Source organism: Vombatus ursinus, unplaced genomic scaffold (assembly GCF_900497805.2).
Source record: "Vombatus ursinus unplaced genomic scaffold, bare-nosed wombat genome assembly UNPS02014841.1, whole genome shotgun sequence".
NCBI classification, from domain to species: Eukaryota; Metazoa; Chordata; class Mammalia; order Diprotodontia; family Vombatidae; genus Vombatus; species Vombatus ursinus.
In genome coordinates, this window is record NW_020954619.1 from 17,710,570 (window position 1) to 17,733,559 (window position 22,990).

General features: G+C 35.1%; 1 protein-coding gene across 2 annotated transcripts in view; it reads right to left on the reverse strand.

The window, feature by feature from the left end:
- Positions 1-22,990, reverse strand: part of PLCB1 (phospholipase C beta 1) — an 840,557-nt gene that overhangs the window by 213,928 nt on the left and 603,639 nt on the right. For both annotated transcript variants that reach the window (XM_027840410.1, XM_027840412.1), the window contains exon 10: positions 4,064-4,210. In XM_027840410.1, coding sequence (XP_027696211.1) covers positions 4,064-4,210 — 147 coding nt within the window. The remainder of the gene's footprint in view (positions 1-4,063; positions 4,211-22,990) is intronic.

Genomic DNA, 22,990 nt, shown 5'->3' on the forward strand with positions numbered 1-22,990 from the left:
CATTTATATAGTGCTTTTAAGTTTACAATTTTATCTCATTTGATTCCCATAACAATCCTTTAAAGAAGGTCCTATTATTGTCACCATTGAGCAGCTTACTGGTGCAGTGGATGGAGGTCAGGGCCTGGAATCAGGAGAACCCGGGTTCAAATATGGCCTTAGACACATACTAATCTGTTTGCCTCAGTTTCCTCATCTATAAAACGAGAACAATATTACCTACTTCCCAGAGGTTGTTGTGAGGATCAAATGAGATAAAATTATTAAGTGTTTAGCACAATGCCTGACCCACAGTAAATGCTCTATAGATGTTGGCTATTATTATATGGATGAGGAAACTGAGTCTGAGAGAGGTAACTTGTCCAGGGTCACAGAGCTAGTAAGTGGTTGTGATAGGATTTGAAATCCGGTCTCTCTGCCTTCAAGTCCAGCCCCCTAGCCGGATAAATGCAGCTAACTAAAACAAACACATTAAGCCTGTCTGACATTATATACTTCTTTTGACACCAATAACTTTTCTACCCAGAAGAGAAAAGATATGCCAAAGTTCCGATGTGTAAATGTATGTATACCTTTTAAAAAAAAAAAGAAATAGAAAAACAATTTGAAAAGCTTAAAGTACATTTACTGACAGATTAATTTACAATGCACCTCAAATCTCTCTCTCTATAGTCTATGTGGAATATTCAAAGACATACTGTGATACCTTGATAAACATAGCTCCTAACGACAAAAAAAAAAAGTACTCTACTTTGGAAAGTTGACCTGGGTGTGGAGATGTTTCAGTGAACCTAACCCAACTGAATATATTATCAAGCTGGAAAGGATATTAGGTAGTAGTTCAATTTTCCCAATTTTACATGTGGGAAAACCAATAGTCAGAGAGGAAAAGGGATTTGCCCAAGGGCATGGGGCACATTAGTGGAAGAACTGAGTCTAGTACCCACTTATCCCAGTTCCTAGTACATTGCTTTTTCCCATTCTCCTTAATTCTAGTTTGTGAAATATTAAAATTTGAATGTGCTGATAGATGTCATACTTAATTGAATATGGATTTTTAATAAATCACCATTTTAATACAGTTCTGACTTAGCTCTTTTTTAAAAGCTTCTGGCTTTGCAGAAGTTTTAAGTCACATGCTTTAGAATGTATAATATGGCCATAAACATCAGCAGAGGCCATTACTACCAGAAACTAACTGTATCATCTCAAGTCTAAGAAAAATCAGATCTCCAAGAAAATGCTCCACTGTATTGGGCATGGTAACTTGTGAAGATGCCTCCGTCATTGTCTCTTTCCCCCCCATTCTTGACTATGTATGCTAGCAATCAGTCTAGAAATATTTATTCAATGTCTGTTTGTTTTCTTTTTCTTTGGAGGGCTGTTGGGATTGTTCAGAAGAATTCTTCTCTGTGGAAGAAAAAAAGACTGGGACTAAGAGCCAAAACATTTGGAGAATTTAGTGAAAACTTAATTGGGGGGAAGGGTGATGGTAGTATAATAAAACACTCTGAGTTGAATCTGCCAAGCTGGTTGAAGCCACGGACTTCACACAGTGGAAGTATACTCTGCCCCTCAGGCCTTTCTTTCTCAATGGATGGTTGCTTTCATAACCTCCATTATAAGAAGGCCATCTAGGCCACCAATGTTTTCACTGTTCTACAAGTTATACTCCTGACTCTCCTGCCAGACTTTCTTTAAAATGCCTCTGTGCTGGGTAATTTCATCACCTTTCCTCCCCCTACTTTCTTTCAGTTTCCTTCTATGTGTTGTCTTCTTCTATTAAAATAGAAGCTCCTAAGGTCAAGGACTATTTTTCTGCTTGTATTTGTATCCCTAGTGCTTAGCTCCATGCATGGCACAGAGCAAACTCTTAATAAATGTTTGTTGATTCTTATTATAGAGGTGGTAGAAATTCTGCATATACTTTCTTATGAGGTCAGTTGGTTTTACCTGACTTATTGCCAAGTCAGGTACAAAAGAGGGCATATGGTACTGGGAAATGACTGTGATATAAAAAGAAGCATCAATAAAACATTAAAACAAAGTAAGAATATAATGGGGTTAAAAAGATAGGGCAATCATTACGAAGCTCAGACAGATGTGGACAATATTTGAAGAGATGCCATTTTGATCTCCCTTGTTTTTTGTCTCATCGTTTTCTATGCTGATTGTGACTCACTGAGTGAACACCTCAAAGTGAAAGTATGTCTTAGGGAGCAAGGATACAGCTCTAGCTTTGGAACTATGGGAACTAGGTTTAAATCCTAATTCTGCCACTCAATACTTTCGTGTTCTTGGGCAAAGAATCAGTACCCTTATCTTTAAAATGAGGGAGTGGGCTCAGAAGACCCCAGAGGCATTTCCAAACTTAAATCTATGATCCTACAATTCTTTTCCCACGGGTTGACATTATACATCTTACTGGTTGGTTGTTTCAAAACTCCAGCTATCTGTGTTCACAGGCAAGGTCAGTCTAGGGCATATTGTTAGCCTGGATATATAGATTTATAGGCTGGCCTGATTTAGGTATATTGAAAAATTTAGAATTTTCTGTATGATTTTTGTTTTATTTTGTTCTGTTTTTCCAAATCAAAGGTAAAGCTGGTGAATAGGCAAGGGATCTAAAGACAAAGTCTATGAAGAAAAATACTCTTCTGAGTTCGAAGATGAAGAGTTTATTATGATTTTGTTCCAGCTGAAAATATCTCTAGATTTTTAAAAAGATGTTTGACTTCCTTTAATTTTTTAAAATTAAAATGTATTTTTTCCTTACATTGGAACGTAACTCAACATATTACAGCTTTTTTTAAAGGTGCAATGAAAACTGGGAAAAGGCTGTTAAAAGGAATCTGGTTAAATTTGGCAAACCTGCATACCCATTTAGGACCCAATTAAAAAATGAATTGTTATTTCTCCTTCCTCATTACCTACCACACTATATAATCTCTGCAATGAAGTACACACTAGGAAATCAATCTGGTCAGTGAGCTCATATCTGAAACTCTTCTTAGCCTAAAACAGACAACACCTTATTAGCTGGATAATATCTTCGCACTCCCAAGGGCTGTGGACCACAGTACTGGGTATCCAGTGAGCACAGTACATTGTTTGAAGGTCATCTGAGTAATCTACTCAGTTACACAGAAAGATGTTTGATATTAATATCATGGTCATGAACCAAAAGACTTTGAGGAGGTATAAAAATAAAAAAAGAGTGAAATAAACTTAGGGAGAAGTAATATTTATGTTGCTTGGGGCATTTAGAATTTCACAGCAATGTCTGAATGACTGGTTTGGATATATAGTGACCTTGTTTATCTAGAAATCTAGAAACCCAGAGAATCTTCTCCCTTATAACCAATAGGATAAAATATAAATTCCTCGGCTAGACACTAAAAGGCATTTGTAAAATAGCTTCAGCTCACAATATCAGGGTTTTTCTAAAATACCCTCCTTCACATATTTTATATTCTTGACAAATGGGCCTATTTTTTCTTTTTGCTCCCCAGATTCAACATTCTATTGCCCATTTTGGTACCTTCACACAAGCTATCTCCTATGCTTGACACATATTTCCTTCTCTTAGAATCACTAACTTCCTCCAGGATTTAGCTCATGCACCATCTCCTATAGAAGGCCATTTTTTGATCTACCGACCCCACCCATACTCCCCCAAATGCCCTCATGAATAAAAGGCCAGCCATGATGCATAGAAAGAGTGATGCTCTGGATTTGGAATTGATCATGTCACTTCTCTGGGTTTCATTTCCCCCAACTATAAAATGTGAGGGTTGAGATAAATGACTTTGAAGGTCCCCTCAATCTCTGATTCAAATCCCATGATTGTTGATTCTTTGGCTGTAAGAACTGCTTTGTTTTTATTTTATGATTCCCATCACCTAGCACACTTAATAAGCATTCCTTGGAATGGATTGGACACTTCACTTAAAACATGTGGGGTTGTTAATGTACTTCAACTTTTTAGCAGTGGCAAGCATAGATCAGTAAATAAGATAAGCATATAAACACAGAGGCAGGTCAAGAGTTACACATGAAGTACCTGTGAGGTAGGTGTTGTGTGAAGAATTAATGAAATAGTGAGAGAGTGGCTGAGACATATCTTCATTCAAATCCAGTTTCTCAGGTGGAACAACTCCATTTTCTTCTCCACTCAGATAGCGCATGAATCCATCCACTGAGATCTGTCCTAAAGGAAACAAAAATAATTTGGGAAGGATCTGTATTTATTCACTGTCCAGAATGAGTTCCATCATATTACCTTTATTTGTAGGAAACTCTTTGGCTATCCAAAGGATACAAGGACAAGTCCACAGAAATTTTGCAAATAGACCATTTTAGATTTATGCCATTTTTGGTTCTTGTAATTACTTCCAATCTCTACAAATAATGGACAAAGCCTCAGCATCTGACCCTTTCCTGACTTCCATATGATTTAATGGATAAATGCTGATCTCTGGTTTATTAAACAGAAAAATCACTATTGAGAGAGACAGAGAGATAGAAAGATAGAGGAGAGAGGGAGAGGGATGGAGAGGGAGAAGTAGAGGAATGTCAGTTTATGGGGCAATTCTTATTGTTGCCCTGCAACGCTATATAAAACAGACAATTTTGCTGAAATTTGTCCCCCTACTCCTTTAATCCATTTGGTTTTATTATTGTTTCTGGTGAACAGGATCAGTCAATTTCATTTTCTGAGTTAAAACGAAACTAGGGGTTTTTCCACGTGATATTTTAGCCTTATGCTAAGCAAATTAAAATTGCACCAGCAAATTCTGTTTGGGGAGGGGGAATGTTAAGAAGCAGATAATTTACATAAGTGAGGAGCTTTAGCATCCATTTCTGGGATGACATTAGCACAAATGTAAGGAACATATTCACAATAGCCAATCAGGACTCCAGTTTAAAGGTTTTTCTCTGTGATTATTTTGAGGACCCTGGATGCTAAAGTACCAACTTCCTAAGAATTAAAATGCGTATACCATATTTCATCAGAGAGGAAATCACAAGGAGATAATAATTAGCCCTTCGTGACAAGGTCCTGTTCCACCCTTTCCTAACTATCTCTGAGATAGTATAAGTGATATCATTGACAATTTTCTATAAATACATTCCACACAATGGGTAGAAAGCATTGTTTATTCTTGAACATTAAAACAAGTATCATCAATGACCAGAAGAACTGATATTGTCTGTAGCAGTGCAAATCTTTTCATATGATAGACAAGCATGAAATTGCTTAAAATGATTGATAAGCGCTTTTCTCAGTTTTCAAAAATGAACTGAAATGTAGCTTATGGAATTTTCAAGAAAAAACAAAAAGAATCACAGTTATTGGCTCCTTTGATAAGAATAGGTTATATTTTTATCTGAATTTTAAAAAGAAAAATTCATAAATATTTAAAAAGAAAGATTATTCACTCTAAGAACATTTTTTAATCTTGAAAAACTCAAACATGAACTATGCTATCCAAAAGTGAAATGGACTGCATCAATTGGTGATACCAGTTCTTCTTTCTTGGAGGTCGTTAAGCATGGCATGGTGGATAATCACTTGTCTGGTATTTTATAGTGGAGATTACTCTCATAAATTGGTTGAGCTAGAGGGGTGTTGAGATTTCTGCCAAATGACAAATTCTGTGACTTTACAAGTATCCTGGGCAGCCAAATTACTGATATGAGGTGGGACGATAAAATAATGTGACTGATTTCTTAATAAAATATTTCTGTTGAAAATTTATTTTTCAACAATAGCCATCAAAATTAGCACCTGCAAACCAAATGCATCTCCTTCAGAATTGTACCTTGGGAGACTATGTCTTTTTTTTATCTTATTTTTATTTATACTTTTTGGTTTTACATAACTTTTATTTCTAAATATATTTTTCCCTACCGAGCAGGCCATCCCTTTATCAAAGATTTCAAGAACAAAAGGGAAAAATAACAATTACACAAAACCAACCAACATATCAGCCTGTTACAGTGAAAAGAATGCTGAACATGGAGTCATAGAAGCTGAACGCAATTTTTGATTCTGCTACTTACTACCTGTGTGGCTTTAATTTACTCATCTTAAAATTTACTTCATTTAAAATGAAGGCATTGGATTAGATGATCTCTATGGTCCCTCCTACTCTAAATCTATGACCTATGTTGCAACAACTATATCTGTCAGTATATCCAATATTCCATACCTATACTGTCCCCTCCACCTCCAACCCTGACTTTGTAGAGACAGACAGATAGTACATTTTCTTAACTCCTCTCCAGGGTCTAGCTTGGACATTATAATTATGCATCACCCATTTATGTTGTTTATTCTCTTTATATTATTAGAGTCCTTGTATAGACTGCTTATGCTTACTTTGCCATACTTCAGTTCATATAAATCTTCCCATACTTATCTAAACAATTCCTAATTGTCATTTCTTAGAGCACAGTAATATTCCATTATCTGTATAATACACTTTGTTTAGCCATTTCCCAATGGATGGGCATATATTTTTCTTCCAATTCTTTGCTTCCACACAAGGTGTTAGTAAACATACTTTTGTATATATGATAGCTTTATTTCCCTCTTTGACATTCTTAGATTATAAAGGATCTAGGATCTCTGAGTCAAAAAGTATGGCCATTTCAGTGACATTTTTTTTGCATAATTCTAAATTGTTTCCATAATGGTTAGAACAATGTCTACCTCTTAACAGTTTATCAGCATGCCCATTTGCCTTCAGCATTAGGAAAGATGACTTAAAAAGGTCAATTGGCTGAGTATGAAGTGACATGTAAAGATTCTATATACTTACTATCCAGCCAACATTTATTAAGTGTGCAAGGCACTCTGCTAGGTGCTAAGGCTACAAAGACAAAAATAAAGCAGTCTTTGTTGTCAAAGAGCTTGCATCTAGGGGTAGAAACACTCACAGAAGTAAATAAAAGACAAGTTAAGGAAGGAAACAGTGCTAACATCTAGGGAGATTAGAGAAGGCTGCCCTGAGGAGGTAGTAGTAGTACTTGATCTTAGCCTTGAAGGAAGAGAAGGATTCTGAAAGGCAGAGGTGAGAAGGGAGTATGTAGCCTACCTAAGAGCATGTCTTATGAAAGTGCATGGAGGCAAGAGAATTCTAAGTTCTAGGAATGGCTAGCAGCTTATTTTGGGTCAAATGTAGGGTGCATAAAGGGGAGCAATGTGGAAATAAGGCTAGGTAGGTAGAAATGAGACTATTTAAGATCTTAAAAGTCAGTACAAGTAGTTTGTATTTTATGCTCCAAACAATATGGAAATTCTGACTGTTTCTGAGCAAGAAAATGACCTGGTAAGAGTTAGTATTCTGTAATAGGAGCACTGAGCCTCAAGCAAAAACACCTGATGTTTGAGTCCTAAATATGCAACAAATTAGCTTTGTCATTTCAAGCACATTGCATCATGTTTCTGAGCCTCAGTTTCCTTTTTTGTAAAATAGTAATAATAATATTTGTATTACATATCTTAAAAGGTTGTATTGAGGATTTTTTTAAATTGGGTTCTAAGTTCCATGATGTTCTATCTCCCCTAGTGAGCACCCCAGGACTTTGTAGTACATGCTTAAAGTCTGCTGAAGTGGATGATGATGGTGATGATGACGATGATGGTGTATCCCTCAGTAGACTTAAGCTCCTTGAGAGCAGAGATTGCTTTTGTTTTTCTTTGCATCCTCAGTGCTTGGCAGTAAGAATGGGCTTAATGTTCACTGATGGATGGATTAACTGATCATAATGATGAAACATTTGTACAATAAGGGCACTTATTTTCTTGTACTCTTCTGTATCGAGAACCTTCCATGTATAGAAGTTTTTTCTTTGTAAAAATGGATTTCAACAAAGATGTGGGAAATTGTAAGCAGAAGAATGCAGAAGACTTGAACTGTAGGAATTACAGAATATCAGGGTTGGAAATTACCTCAGCATTCTTCTTTTTAGTTAAACCCTGTCCCTACAAAAGTCACTTCACACCCCACCCAGTTTTTGCTTGGAAATCCCTAGAGAGAAAAAAAATAAAAACAAAAACAAAACAACAACAACAAACCACCTATTACCCATTAGACTTTGGGATAGATTTAATTGTTAAGGAAGTTTTATTTTTCCTTTATGTCAAACTTAAATCTCTGTAACTTCCACTTATTCTTCCTTGATATGCCCTCTTAGGCCAGTCAGCAAAAGTCTAATGTTTCTTCCATAGGAGAGCCCTTCAAATGCTTGAAGACCATTGGAAAGGTTTTTTTCTGTCTCTTCTTCTCTAGGCCAAACACCTCCAATTTATTTCACAGCTTTTTAAATCCAAGTGGAGGACTTTATATTTATCTACATCATATTTTATCTTACTAGTTTTCTACCAATGTTCTAGCTGTTGCTATCTTTTTAAATTCTGCTTCTATAATTAGCAATGAATAAATGAACTAAAAAAAGTTATCCTTTCAAGCTTTGTAGCATCAACTAATTTGATAAAACACAACGCAGATAAAGTTAATTTGAGGTTTTCTGAGTCAATATGCTTCCCTCCTACCCCTGTCATTTCTATTTGGGTTTGACATCATTGCTCTACATCACAGATAATGTTAATTTGTAGTTTTCTAAGTCAATACAAATAGCAGCTAGGTGGCACAGTGCACAGAGTGCTGGGCCTCGAATCACGAAGATTCATTTCCCTGAGTTCAAATCTGGCCTCAGACACTTACTAGCTATGTGGCCCCAGGCAAGTCATTTAACCCCATTTGCCTCAGTTTCCTCATCTGTAAAATGAGCTAGAGAAGGATATGGCAAAACCACTCCATTTTTTTTTTTGCCAAGAATACCCCAAATGTGGTCACAGAGTCAGAAACAATTAAAAAATGACTGAACAACAACAACAATAAGAAGTCAATATACTACCACTGCTCTATACTATCTCTCTTGGTAATTTCTTCAGGCTCTATGAGTCCAATTATCATCCTTTTGCATATGATTGCCAGTTTACATATCTAGCCAGAGATATTGTGCTAGAGTCAGCTCATGTTGCCTGGTGAGAGCTGAATGTTAAATTTTCAGTGTGATCATTTTCACATTAGAAATTGGCAAACACTACACATCAGGGCTCAATTTATTGTTTTGTTCATTGTCTAGACATTAAAAAGTAATGGAGAAAATTTTAATAATGCAGATTAAAATTAAAAGCATATCATGTGCACATCCCCTCCCAAGTGAGTGAGTTATTAAAATATTTACTGGCACATCCCTGTTTCCAGCTCTAATCTCTTTCCTGAGCCCCAGTCTTGCACCAACATCTGCCTTTTTATCTTCTTAAACATCTCAAATTCAATGTCCAAAACAGAATTCATTATATTTTCCCCTAAACTCTCCTCTTTCCAACTTTCTTATTACTCTTGGAAGTACCACCATTCTGAGGTTCACAACTTCAGCGTCATTTCCAACTCTTTACTCCAACTTAAATCTTTTGTCATCTTATCATTTTTACCTTTACAATATCTTTCATATATGTCTCTCCCACCACACTCACATAGCCACAATTGTGGGAGAGGTCCTCATCACATCATGAGTAGATTAATAGCCTTCTGGTTCATCCCCTTTCCTCAAGTCTCTCCCCACCTCAATCTATCTTCCACTCAGCTACCAAAATGTTTTCCTCTGGTCAGATCTGATCACGTCATCCCTTTTTTTTTTTTTTAAAATAAACTGGTAGCTAACTAAAACTTCCAGGATCAAATATAAATTGTTCCATTTGGCACTTAACACCCCTCCCACCTTTTCAGTGTTTTTATATATTATTTATCTCCTTATACATTTTCTGTTTTTATCTTTCATATACACATTTATTTGCATGTTGTCTTCCCCATTAGAAAGTGATCTCTCTGTAGGCAAGGGCTATGTTTTTGCTACTTTATTCATTCCAACCATTTATCACAATGCAATAATGGGCATTCATCATCTATTTGTTTGTTCTTATGGGGTTATATCAAACTCTTTTGATTGATTATGAATTCCTTTTAGTAGGTTCTATAATGTTCCACTAATTGATACAATCATTACAATGTCATCTCAATGATATCACAAATTGGAATGATTAGAGAACCATGAAATTTATAAGGAATCCCTTCTTGGTGTGAACTCTGTGCTAGATAGCATCTGTCACAGGAGCAAGCACATTTGACAAATAACTGTCTCCTTTTATGACTCACTTTATGTTAATAATCAGAGGATCATCGAACATAGTTATCCTTTACTGCATTTTTCCAAGACTTTTATGACTATAAAATATGCAAAGGAAAGATCTTTTTAGAAAGAGCTTTTAAGGAGGCATTCTGTTCTACCAAATCAAAGTGTTTTTAGAAAAATAGTCCTCACACATTATACGTTATAGGATCTTGTATTCACTGTCTTTTTCACATGAATTGTTGCATTTTCCCTATCTTGTGCTTTTGATGTCAATCTTTTGAATTATAAGCCTTTATATTTGTTCACATGTATTTCCATCCTTTAAGGCTCCATTTGATACTTCACTTTGTCAAAGTCTTTTTTAGATTTCAATTCTACCATTCCATTAGGGCAATAAAAATACCTGTAGAACCTGTAGGTTCTTATGAGGTTCAAAAGAAATAATGAATATAAAATGCTCCACAGACATTAAATTAAAGCACTATATAAATATCAGTTATTAACATTGTTCTTGCTGTTCTTATTATTTATTCTAACTTTGCTCCACTGAAATTATTGATTAAAATGTTAAATTGCCCAGATATCCATTAGAGATTTCCTTTCAATTAGATAGCTAATGCATTAATGACTACTCTCTGCATCCAGTAATTTGACCAATCCACTGTACTATCATTTGGTTCACATATTCCCCTCTTGTACACAAGACTAGCCTGAGACAACTTTTCACCTGATCTGTCTAATAAACTTGTGAGTGAAGGAAATTGAGTGAAAACAACATGAATGTTCTGGATGAAGCCATACAGACTCTTTGTGATCATCATTTCCTTTTCTAGGTGTTTTGACAGTCATATCTTTAATACCATCTTTTAGAACTTTCAGAAGAATCAAAGTCCAGCTTACTGGTCTATAGTTTTCAATGTTTCATTCTCTTCCTATTTTCGACAATTGGGACATTTGCCTATCTCCTGCCCTTTAACAAATTTGTTCTCCAGGATCTTTCAGAAATTACTGACAGTGATGCAGCAATCCTCTTTACCAGTTCTTTTTTTACCATTTCTTGTCATATGCTGAGACTTAGTTTTTCTTTGCTTAGTAACTTGGGTTCACCAAAATCTCCTAATGGATCCTAGATTCCAAATTCCTTATTAACTATTTTTGTTCAGTTTTTTTTCTAGATTATTCTTTTTGGTGGAAGAAACAGAAAAAAAAATAAAAGTTTAGGAGTTCTGCCTTCTTTTAATCACCTGATTCCATTATCTTAGCCACTAGGAGCAGTATTCTTATCCCTTCATTGGTTCTCTTTTCCCTAGCTTTAGCACTGCACACATAACTCCTACAGGACTGTACAACACTTTTATAGTAATCCTTTGAAACTTACTCTGTGTTCCTTCTTTGATACAATTCTTTATAAACTCTATTGGCTGCTAAGTTCTTTGTGTGTCCACATGAATGTTTTTAGATCATTATCCCTTTTCTTTCTCATCGAAATGATTTCTTCAAATCTTTAAAATTTCATTTCTCAGAGCTTTCCATTTAACCTGGATGATTACTTTTATAGAATTGTTGTCCACGGAATCATGGTAAGAATGATTATAAACACAGTGACTGCAGCAGAGACTACCACCATACCTCTAGGAAGTTACATAGAGCTTCAGTGATACTATATGCTTAGAAACCATGCAACAAGATCATAGATTTGGAGCTGGAAGGGACCTTAGCGGTCATCTAGTTAAAACCACTAGGTTTTTTTTTTTGGTTTTTTTTTTTTTTTTTAGTGAGGCAATCGGGGTTAAGTGACTTGCCCAAGGACACACAGCTAATATGTGTCAAGTGTTTGGTCTGAGGCTGGATTTGAACTCAGGTCCTCCTGACTTCAGGGCCAGTGCTCTATCCACTGCACCACCTAGATGCTCCTTAAAATTGGGGATGTATTACCTGATATCTTTGTCAGGGATTATACTTTTTTTTTTTTGACTAGGCAATGGGGTTAAGTGACTTGCCCAGGGTCACACAGCTAGTAAGTGTTACGTGTCTGAGGCTGAATTTGAACTCAGGTCCTCCTGGCTTCAGGGCCACTGTGCCACCTAGCTGCCCCGATAAAACCACTAGTTTCAAAGATGAGAAACGAAGAACAAGAGGGGTTAAGTAACTTGCTCAGTGTCATAGAGTAGGTTTGTGAAACAGCATTTGAATTCTAATGTGAATTAGGCATGGCCTTTTTGACTCCAAGCCTAACACTCTAACCACTGTGATACCCCTACCTAATGAACTGACTCTAAATTAACAAAGTTCTACAGGTGCCTGGAGAACAGTTTCTTGTAGGCATAAGCTGATATTTAACATGGATTTTTTTTGTTTCCTTTGATATACAATTAAACACTTTCTTTCCTGTATTTATGAATTGTGTTCTTGTAAGGGCTATTGTCTTATAATTAAGTTTCACCTTCTGGATGAGGGCAATAACCCAGTCATAGGAGAAATCCCCAAACTCTACCCTAGTATTCCACGCCATATGACAGTTTGTGACATGAGGGTTACATAAGGTTGCATTCCCTCTTTTGGCAATCACAATGCACTGCAACATATGAACCACAAATTTTCTCTTTGTCTTTTTATGTAAAGTCAACTAAAATTCTTTTTTTTTCAATACTAATTGTTACCTAGTTGTATCTTCCCAATCCTATACTTTCGCTATTAATTTTTGGAGCCCAAGAGCTAAATGTTATATTGTTATTAAATTCCATTTTGTAAATGATACACATGACAAAGTGGATAGAATGCTGGCCTTGGCATCAGGAAGATATGGGTTCAAGTCTTTATTCTGATAAAGATGTGAGCAGGGATAATGTACTTACCCCCCTCCCCAGTGGCCCTAGGCAGATCTTTAAGATTATAAGGCAGATGAGTCACCATTCTCTATCTATGAATGGAATTTCCATATGGAGCGATCCCCACACTGATCAAAATACAGAAACTACTTTCTCCTCCCAAAATAAGTGTTCTGTTCCATTCTATCCAAATCTTCTTGGATCTCAATTTTAATGTTCAATTGTTACTTCTTCCAAATTTCTGTCACCTATAAATTTTATAAATGTGCCTTTTTGTCACAACCTCCCTGACCCTCAGTTTACCCTTCTATAAAATTTAAATAATGATATGTGTACTACCTACCTCACACATTAGTTGACCTGTAGCTCCACTGGTATAAGGAATTCCCAGGTGAAAAATATTCCCCACCCCTGCAGCCTATACCAATACAATTAAGCATATACATCATTCAGCCCCCATCTCAATATGTCATACTCAAGGATATTATGAAGTACTGTCTAGTACCTTGTTGAATGGTGTATATGGTAATGAAATAACAATGAAATTAGGCAATATGGTAAAGTAGATACTACATAGGGGTCAAGAAGATGTGAGTTTAAATCCCACTTTTTTACACTTACTAGTTTTGTGATCATAGCTAAGTCATTTAAATTTTCTGAGCCTCATTTTCTTCATTTGTAAAAGGAGGATAATAATCCATGTAGTAATTATAGAGTTATTGTGAAGCTCAAATCATTTTTTTTTCCTTAAATGTGTAAAGCATTTTCCAAGTTTTAAAGTGCTACTCAAGGTGTCCCCAAAGTTGTAGTGCAGTTTTAAACCTGTACTAAGACTTTTGGGACACCTGATATAAATGGTATTTACTGGAACAAATTTGAGTTTCATTATAAAAATATTTCTTTAACAAAATTTCTCTTTGAAGCTTTTTTATGCCTTGAATCTAAACCTTTTTTCCAAGAGACTTCATAGGAAATGTCAATTTTATTTTTTACTTTGAGTTTTTTTTGCTTGTCTCTTTTTACTTTTCCCCTATAATTAAAATAGAACTTTATTTCTAAGTGGAGATATCCAGATATTAAAAAAATTAAGTATTTTATTATCAATTGTGGCAAGTGACAGTTAAAAGAAGAGCAAAGGACATTTTTGAAAAGAAAATTTTGACTCTTGCCCATTCTAGTTGTACTAATCTTCATTAATATTTTACTTTGAGTTATATCACCCTCTATCCTAGAGTATCAGGGGGAAAAAGATGACATCTGGCCTAATTAAAGAATTTTGTGGGTTTTTAAAAATTTACTACATAATATCAACAAAACAGATCAATGAAATATGTTTACTTAAATTCAGGTATTTTTTTTTCTCAAAAATCAATTCAGTCATCTCTGCCATGGTTAAAATGAAGGATGAAAAAAATGCCCAACATATAATGGATAGTTCAATAAAGGCTTGTAAGGCATATTTATAAACATTAATAAATCATCTAACCAAACGTCTCTAAGGGGAGGAAATCCACCAAATTAGAATAAGAGTAATGACCTCATATGATGAATTAAAAAATAAAGATAAAAGAAAGAATGAGGACACAGGACAGTTAAGAAAGTGACCGCAAGTAAGTGTACGCCGGAGATCAGTCTTTTACCACAAAATGAGCAAGTAAAGGAAATATTCCACAGAAAAGACATATAAATCAAACTCCACATAAAAGCCCAAGAACAATCAATGGAAAACACAGCAAGTGCCAGAAGTCTCCAGCTTGTACTTTACCAGATGTAAGATGACCGGTCAGGAGCCCATTAACAAAAAGACACTGTGACTTCATGTTAATGAAGCCTCTTGAAATAGAACTCTTACTACTAGGGGACAAGAGAGCACAGAAAGCTTCCAATGAATCAATTTCATTTGACCTACGTGCCTCTTCTGCTGGATATATTGTTGGTGTTATTGATCACAATGTATTGTTCTATCTCCAGCAGCTATGGGATCTTCTAAACTGCTTACAAAGTGTTTTTGAATTTACAGTGTGTAGTTTTATACAGTTTGGAATGCACCAAGTTCTACACCCTAGATGAAATCTGTAGGAAAGTCATTTTACAAATCAGTAGAAAAATAACACATATTCACATTATGAGACCCAAGAATGAATGAATGAACAAACAAAAAGGTTTTAATTAAAGGTTTACTATACACTGAGCAGTGTACTAAGGACTAGAGATAGAAAATACAAAAGTAAGTCAGTCATTATGCTCAACAGAGAAAATTACATTTTAATGGTAGACACAACAAACATGAGAGAGTAATGGAAGGGTGTGAATGGTCTGGGAAGTCATAAAAATGATAAGCAGAATGAAACAGTCTATTGAATGCTCTTTTCAGAGGCAATGAGAGTATTGATTTGATAACAGTTTTCAGAAAAGGTGGAAAAGGGGGAAGGAAAGGTCATGCATTTCATAGTAGAAAGAAAAATGGTTTGGATTAATATGGAAGCTCATTGTCTGTTAAGTCAGTGGCTCAGATCTTCATTGAATAGAGTCAAGTTAAGAAGTAAAGCGAAAGAGTTATAATGATGAGGCAGTAGATGATGAGGTATAGTAGAAAGAGAACTAGATTGGTTCAGAGGACAAAGACTTTAAGAGAAGCTTTGCTAACTACCATTTGTGTGACCTTCAGCAAGTCACTTAATTTCTCTGTGCCTCAGTTTCCTAAATATATAAAATGTGGGAAGGGGGAATCAATGATTTCTAAGGTTTTTAATTATATTTCCCAAATTGCTTACTCATGTTATAACATAAATTGAGATATGAAATTATCAATGAAAATCTGTAGCATGATGGTGACAGTGGAAACAGAGAAGGGGAGAGATAAGAAAGGTAATATGGAAATAGAATATGTAGAACTTGGTAACTGATTGGTTATGAAAGTGAGGGAAAAGAAAGAGTCAAAGATAATCTCAAGGTTTCGAACATGGGAGGCTGTCAGAATAGTGATAGTGATACCATCGACAAGAAGTAGTAAAGTTAGAAGGCAAACAGGCTATGGAGAGAAGAATAAACTCAATATGGAATTTATTGAATTCAGGGTTATAGGGACATTCAGGTGGAGTTGTCCAAAAGGCATTTAGGTATATGGGTCCATAGTTGAGAACACAGGTTAGGAATAAAGATATAATCACATACATAAGATTAGTAAATAAAAGGTACATTAAAGGTGAACTAATTCAACTCCCTGATTTTTATACATGAGCAAACTGAGAGAGGGGTTAATTTGCTTAATGTCACACAGAGAATAAACAGCAGAGCTGGAATTTAAAAGCAGATCCTGTGAGTTCAAATTCCATACTCTTTCTAATAGCCTATATAAGAGCCATCTCCCTAGACATAGTGGTAGTTCTGAGAGCAAACATTTTTGCCAAGGGAGAGTTTATAGAGAGATAAGAGGAAAGGATCAAAGAGAGAACACTGGGGAGAGTTGACCTTAAAGAACTAGAAGAGACGTTAGCAAATGAGAAAGAAAAAGAACAGTTAAAGATATAGAGGGACCAGAAAAGTGTGTTATCTCAGGGAGGTCAGGGTATCAGGTAGGAAGGGATGGTTAAAAGTTGCAGATGGGGTCAAAGAGAATGAGGATTTTTAAAAGTACTAACAGATTTGCCAATCAGAAGGTCATTAGTGACCTATGAGAGAATAGTTCCAGTAGAGTGATAGTAGCAAAAGATGAGAATGTAGAATACACAATGGGTAGAGACATCTTTCTTAAGAACTTTAACAATGAAGGTTAAAAAAAAAGGTTGTGAGTAGCTGAATTGTGTAGAAAGTCCAAAAGAAGACTTTTTCTTACTTCTTTTGCTATTGTTTTACAATTTCAGTGACCTGAGTATGTGTACAAGTAGATGAAAAAAAGCCAATGTAGAGAAAGGGATTAAAGATTAAGGAAAAATGACAAGTCTACCTAAACTAATCTATTTATTCAATGCCATCCCAATTAAATTACCAAAAACATTTTATGGAGCTAGAAAATAACAATAAAATTCAATTAGAAGTACAAAGATTAAAATATCAAAATTCATGAAAAAAATGTAAAGAAAGGAGGTTTAGCGGTGCCAGATCTTAGACTATATTACAAGGTGCTAATTATCAAAACTATCTGGTACTGGCTAAGAAATAGAAAGGTGGATCAGTGGAGAAGAATAGACATTTGATTCACAGTAGTAACAATTTATAGTAACCTTCCATTTGACAAATGTAAAGATTTAAGCTTTTGGGATAATAATATACTATTTGGTAAAAATTGCTGGGAAAACTGAGAAATAATATGGCAGAAACTGGGTATAAACCAATACTTATACCATTTACTAAGATAAGGTCAAAATGGATACATGATCTAGATATAAAAGGAGATATCATAAGAAAATTACAAGAACATGGAACATATTACCTATCAGACTTACAGATAGGGGAAGAATTTATGAATAAATAAGAGAGAACATTATGAGATTAAAATTTATAATTTTGATCACATTAAATTAAAAAGGTTTTGTATAAATTAAACCAATGTAGCCAAGACTAGAAGGAAAACAGAAAATTGGGTGAGAAATTTATAGACAGTTTCTCAGAGTTCTCATATCTCAAACATACAGAGAACTTTGTCAAATGTATAAGAATATGAGTCATCTTTCAAATGATAAAGAGTCAAAAGATATAAAAAGGCAGTTTTCTGATGAAGAAATCAAAACTACATGTAGTCATATGAAAAATGCTCTACATCATTATTGATTAAAGAAATGCAAATTAAAACAACTGAGATATCATCTATCAGATTGGCTAAAATGATAGAAAGGGAAAATGACTCATGTTGGCGGTGATGTGAAAAAATTGGGACACATACACTGTTGGTGGAATTGTGAACTTACACAGTCATTTTGGAAAGCAATCTGGAATTATATTCAAAAAGTTATAAAACTGTGTATAGATCCTTTGACCCAGCAATACTCATTACTAGGTTTCTTTTCCAACGTGATCAGGGAAAAAGGAAAAGAACCCATATACTCTAAAATATGTATAGGAGCTCTCTTTGTTGTTGCAAAGTACTGGAAATTAAAAGGATGCCCATCAATTGGGGAATGGCTAAACAAGTGGTGGTATATCATTGTGATGGAGTACTACTGTTCTGTAAGAAATGATGAGCTGGTTGATTGCAGAAAACCATGGAAAGACTTTCGTGAAATAATGAAAAGTGAAATGAACAGAGACGAAAGAATTGTGTATGGTAACAGCAATATTATTCAAAGAATAATTTGAATGACCAGGTTATTCTGAGTAATATAAATACTCAAATTAACAACAGAGGACCTGTGAAGGAAGATGCTATGCACCTCCAGAGAAAGAACTGGTAAACAGAAATATGCATAGTATAGTTTTACATATATTTATAAATCTATGAGAAATGGAACTTAAAATACAATTTAAAAAATTAAATTAATTAAAAAATAAATAAAAGTTCATTGACAGTCCCACAAAAAAAGAAGATTAATGAGAGAGGTTTTATTGTTGGAGAATGGCCCTGGAGGGTGCAGGAGGAGATGGAAACAGGAACAGAGATAGAAGAATAATATGAAATTTCCTACTACCATTTCTCTATCACCGCCAAGAAGAGAGTATGATTTTGAGAAGTTTAGAGGAATGAAGAAGGGGAATTATGGGAACCAACATTGCAAGTCCTTAGTCTTAAAGTTCAGCAAAGCAGTAATGTCATAAAGCAAAATCATCTGCTATCAGTGAAGAGGGTAAGGTACAATAAAAAGAGAGAAAAGAAAATTTGGAACAGTCAGTGTTGAAAATAAGATGAGCAATCAATAAAGGCAAAACAAAAGGATTGTTTTCTTGAGCAGCATTGAACACAGTTTATTCATGAGATATGGAAGAATCAACTGCATTGCATGTAAGTTTCTCGTGAGTAGGGATTACTTCATTCTTTGTATCCCTGGTGCCTAACAATAAGTCCTTAATAAATATTTGTTGACTGATTGCATCCGAAACAAGCAGTCACCATCAATACATACGGCAGCAGCATAATAATACCCAATGTTTTGGTAGGTATGTTTTTTATATAAATGCTCTCTGTGCTTGACCTATACACCAACACATATAATACTCACATTTTAGTGCAGTTTGCAGACAGACCATCCACTTACCAGTGAGAGGAGGCCAGAGCTGAGACATGAATCTTACTTTTAACACAAAAAAAAGATTGAATTGAGTATACTTTTCTTTTATGAATCTCACGGAAAATCTTGATTTTCAACTAATTCTGTGACCTTAGAAAAGTCATAGCTTTCCCTGAGTCTGACTCTCCTTCTTTGTAAAGACCCCATATAGGGTCGCGACCTACAGCTTCAGAAGCGCTGACGGGGTCATGAGTGGAAAAAGCTTAGGAAGCCCTGGGTTAGACTAAAATGGACACAGTAATATTTACATAACTTATTTCCCTGGGTTGTTGTGAGGAACACATTTTTTAAACATTAAATAGTTACATAAATGTGAGTTATTAGTATAATTTTCATAATTAGATATTTTATAAGATCTCTTCCATTTCTCAAAGTCGATGGTTTTGAGTGGTCTTATATATTTCAGAAGACAAGAAGCTAAATTAAACAAGTCTGAATCCCTGGAATTAACTGGTGAAACATCAAATTGCAGTTAAAAGTGACACTCCATTTTCTAGGATAAAATCAAGAGCAACAGAAGCTAAGTTCAAAAGTAGAAAGCCAGCTGACAGGGACTAAAAATACAGTCTCTTTTCCATGTGTTATTAATAAAAGATTAGTATGCACCCAATTGGAGATGTCACTCATATAGTGAGATACAAAGATCTTTAAAAAATACATGTTATTTGAGTCACTTGGAGCTAAAGTAAGAAAAATATTATAAGAAGGCCCATGGGGAATGGGGGAAGCACCAAATTATTAAGCTTTTCTGGTCGAGAATATGCACTCATATTTCATCAAAAATAAACTGCTATAATAAAAGATAAATAAATCCAACACTTTTTGTATGAGGAGAACTCTCTTTTACAGTATCACAAAATGGACAATGTGAGGCTGAGCAAGTACCCCACTGGGTATTTAAATGTCCTGGCATTCTTTTGTGATATCTTCATCTCAATGAATTTTTCAAATGTCACACCGATTTGCAAAAAAAAAAAAAAAAATGCCACAGCCTTCTTCTATCCCTAAAGCCTGCTGTCTACCTCTTCCTTCTCCCTCAGCATATACTGAATTTAAATACTATTCTGAAGCCATGGTGAAGATATCATGGTCATAAGGCTCTGAAATCAAGGAGTCACACAAGAAAGTTCTGCTACCTCATTATCATTTTTTTTTACTGCAAAATGGATACAGCAAAGATAGCAGAATATGTGGTAAAAAACTGCAAATTCCCACCCTACCACCAATACCCCATCCCTCACCAATGCCACAACCCATACTCTTTTAGTATAGCCATGACTCTCCTCTTAATCTCTGCAAAGACAGATATGACAGTTTCCCTTGAGACTGGGTAGGTCAAATTTCAGATCACATATCTATCCAAGCCACAGGTGGGACAGCCATCATTGTCAGATGTCTCTCTGTCTCTCTTTCTCTCTCTCTGTCTCTCTTCCTCTCTCTCTGTGTCTGTCTCTCTATCTCTCTCTGTCTCTCTCTGTCTCTGTCTCTTTCTACATGTGTATATATACATATATGTATGTGTGTATGTATGTATTTTTATATGTATTATGTCTATGCTTTTTGTATGTACATTAGGGTTCTTTGAATAATTGATGTGTGAAATTTACCTATGACCTGTATTTGTGGACTTTGGTAAGGGAGGCAGTGGGGCAAATTGGTTGGGCATTAGTATACTAAGGTTCTAGCCCCAATTCCATCATTAAAAAGCTCTGTGTCTGAGCAAATCACTAAACCTCTTAAAGCCTCAATTTATTGTCTGCAAAAAGGAGTTAGAACAGGTAACTTCTACATTGTATCTTACAGTCCGAAAGTACTCTGACTTTATCACTTAAAGCATAGTTTTATTGTCTTGAAACATAGAGGATTAGAGTTACTCTGACTCTATGACGACAAATTGCAGGTTAGAGCTATGATTTATTTGATGCCAAGGCTCTGGTCAGAATTTGATTCCCAATTTTAACAATATTATTATGGAAGAATATGAGCAATTTTATGACAGTATACTTCGGTTACAACATTGCTTCCAGTTACCCAGAGTGGTGGTAAGTGGGAACTGCATGCATATAACAGGGCATCCGTTAAACACAGCAGTAAATAAATGCATTTATTAAATTAAATTATATTAAAGAGGCAAAAAGCCTTTTTGGAAGAGATGAAATTTGATCTTGGCTTTAACAACTATTTACCTGGCCTATAGAAACTTGTCTCTCTGTCTCTAATGTATCTTGTAAATACAGCTCTTTTCCCTTTTCAAAAGCAAAAATGATACTACAGAGCATTATTAAAAAAAACAAAAAGTGATTTTCCTAAGTCTAAGCTTGATCATGTTATCCAACCTCCTTTCTTCAGGTAGTGAGGAAGTAAGTAACTACTGCCTCTGCAATCAAAGATTTGTCTCTGGCATTTAAACTCCTTCACAACCTGACCTCTTCCTCTCTTTGTATGTAGTCTTTTTACTTTTTATTTCTCCCACCTACTCTAAAATACACTGGCTTTCCAGCTGTTTTTCCCACATTACACTCCAAAGAGCATGAGATTTTGGAGTTAAATGAGATGGTTTGAATTCCGGTTCTGTTATTTACCATTCAACCCCCTGTCTACCTCGTTTTCCTTTTACGTAAAATGAGAGACTTGCATTAGATAATCTATCTGGTCCCCTCCATGTCTAAATCTGTGTTCTAACATGCCTATCTTATGTATTCCTCTGATTACTTAAATATCTTTATCTTCTATATCATTCATGAAGTTAGATGGGAATGATGATAAAAATGGGAAATTTCATTCAAAATGAGACTTTGAGAATCTTGAGATATGGACATTAACAATTAAGAAAACAACTTCTGGTGCTCTGAATATGTTGTTTGCCAAAACAGTTACCCTACATATCATAAATCTGAAAAATGGTAGTATTTGGCTTTTTTTCTTTTTTAAAGAAAAATGTTTCTTAACCAAGCCAAATAGAATGATACTGTCCCCTGCTGGGTCTTCAGTTCCATATCAAAGAAAATCTATTATAGCATGCCTTTAGCACTGTTTAGTTTAGCATTGTCTATTTATTATGCTGTTAATAGTTGAAAATTCAGAAAGGTGAAATAGTGAACTTGTGAAATATTCAAAAGAAAGGGGGAATTTTGGGTATGGAAATTAGATAATAAAATGGTATACACATCATTTTAATATTTTGAGAGGCACTACACTATTTAAAAAATATAAGAACAAACACATGGGTTCACATCCACAGTCCAGCCAACTCAGTATTAACTCTGACCAGTGGCATCTAGGGAATGGTGATTGTGAGGGCATGTCTGTCTTCTCTGATATAAACCTTAAATGATTAGGAATTATTTGGACATATTAGTTTTCATTATGGAGTTCAGAGTTGTGGGACCTGAAATAAGTAAAAAGTTACTTAGTCCTTCAGTTTCCTTATCTGTAAAATGAGAAAGTTGGAGTAAAAATCCCTAAAATTATTTCTAGCACAAAAGTGGAAAAAGTTCTGTGTTTTTGTTTTGTTTTTCAAACCTACAGAAACTCTTTAGCATTATAAATTCTTTAGGGTTACCACTTGTTCCCTAAAGTAGTGCTATACTTTCTCTTTTAACTTTGCTTCTTGATATTAATCTGGAAATCTAACTCATCTAAGTTTCATATAAATCGTTCACCCATTCTTAAACAGCCAAAAGAGTTTGACTTATTCATTCTAGTAGCCCAGAGTTTGCGGAACAGGTCTAT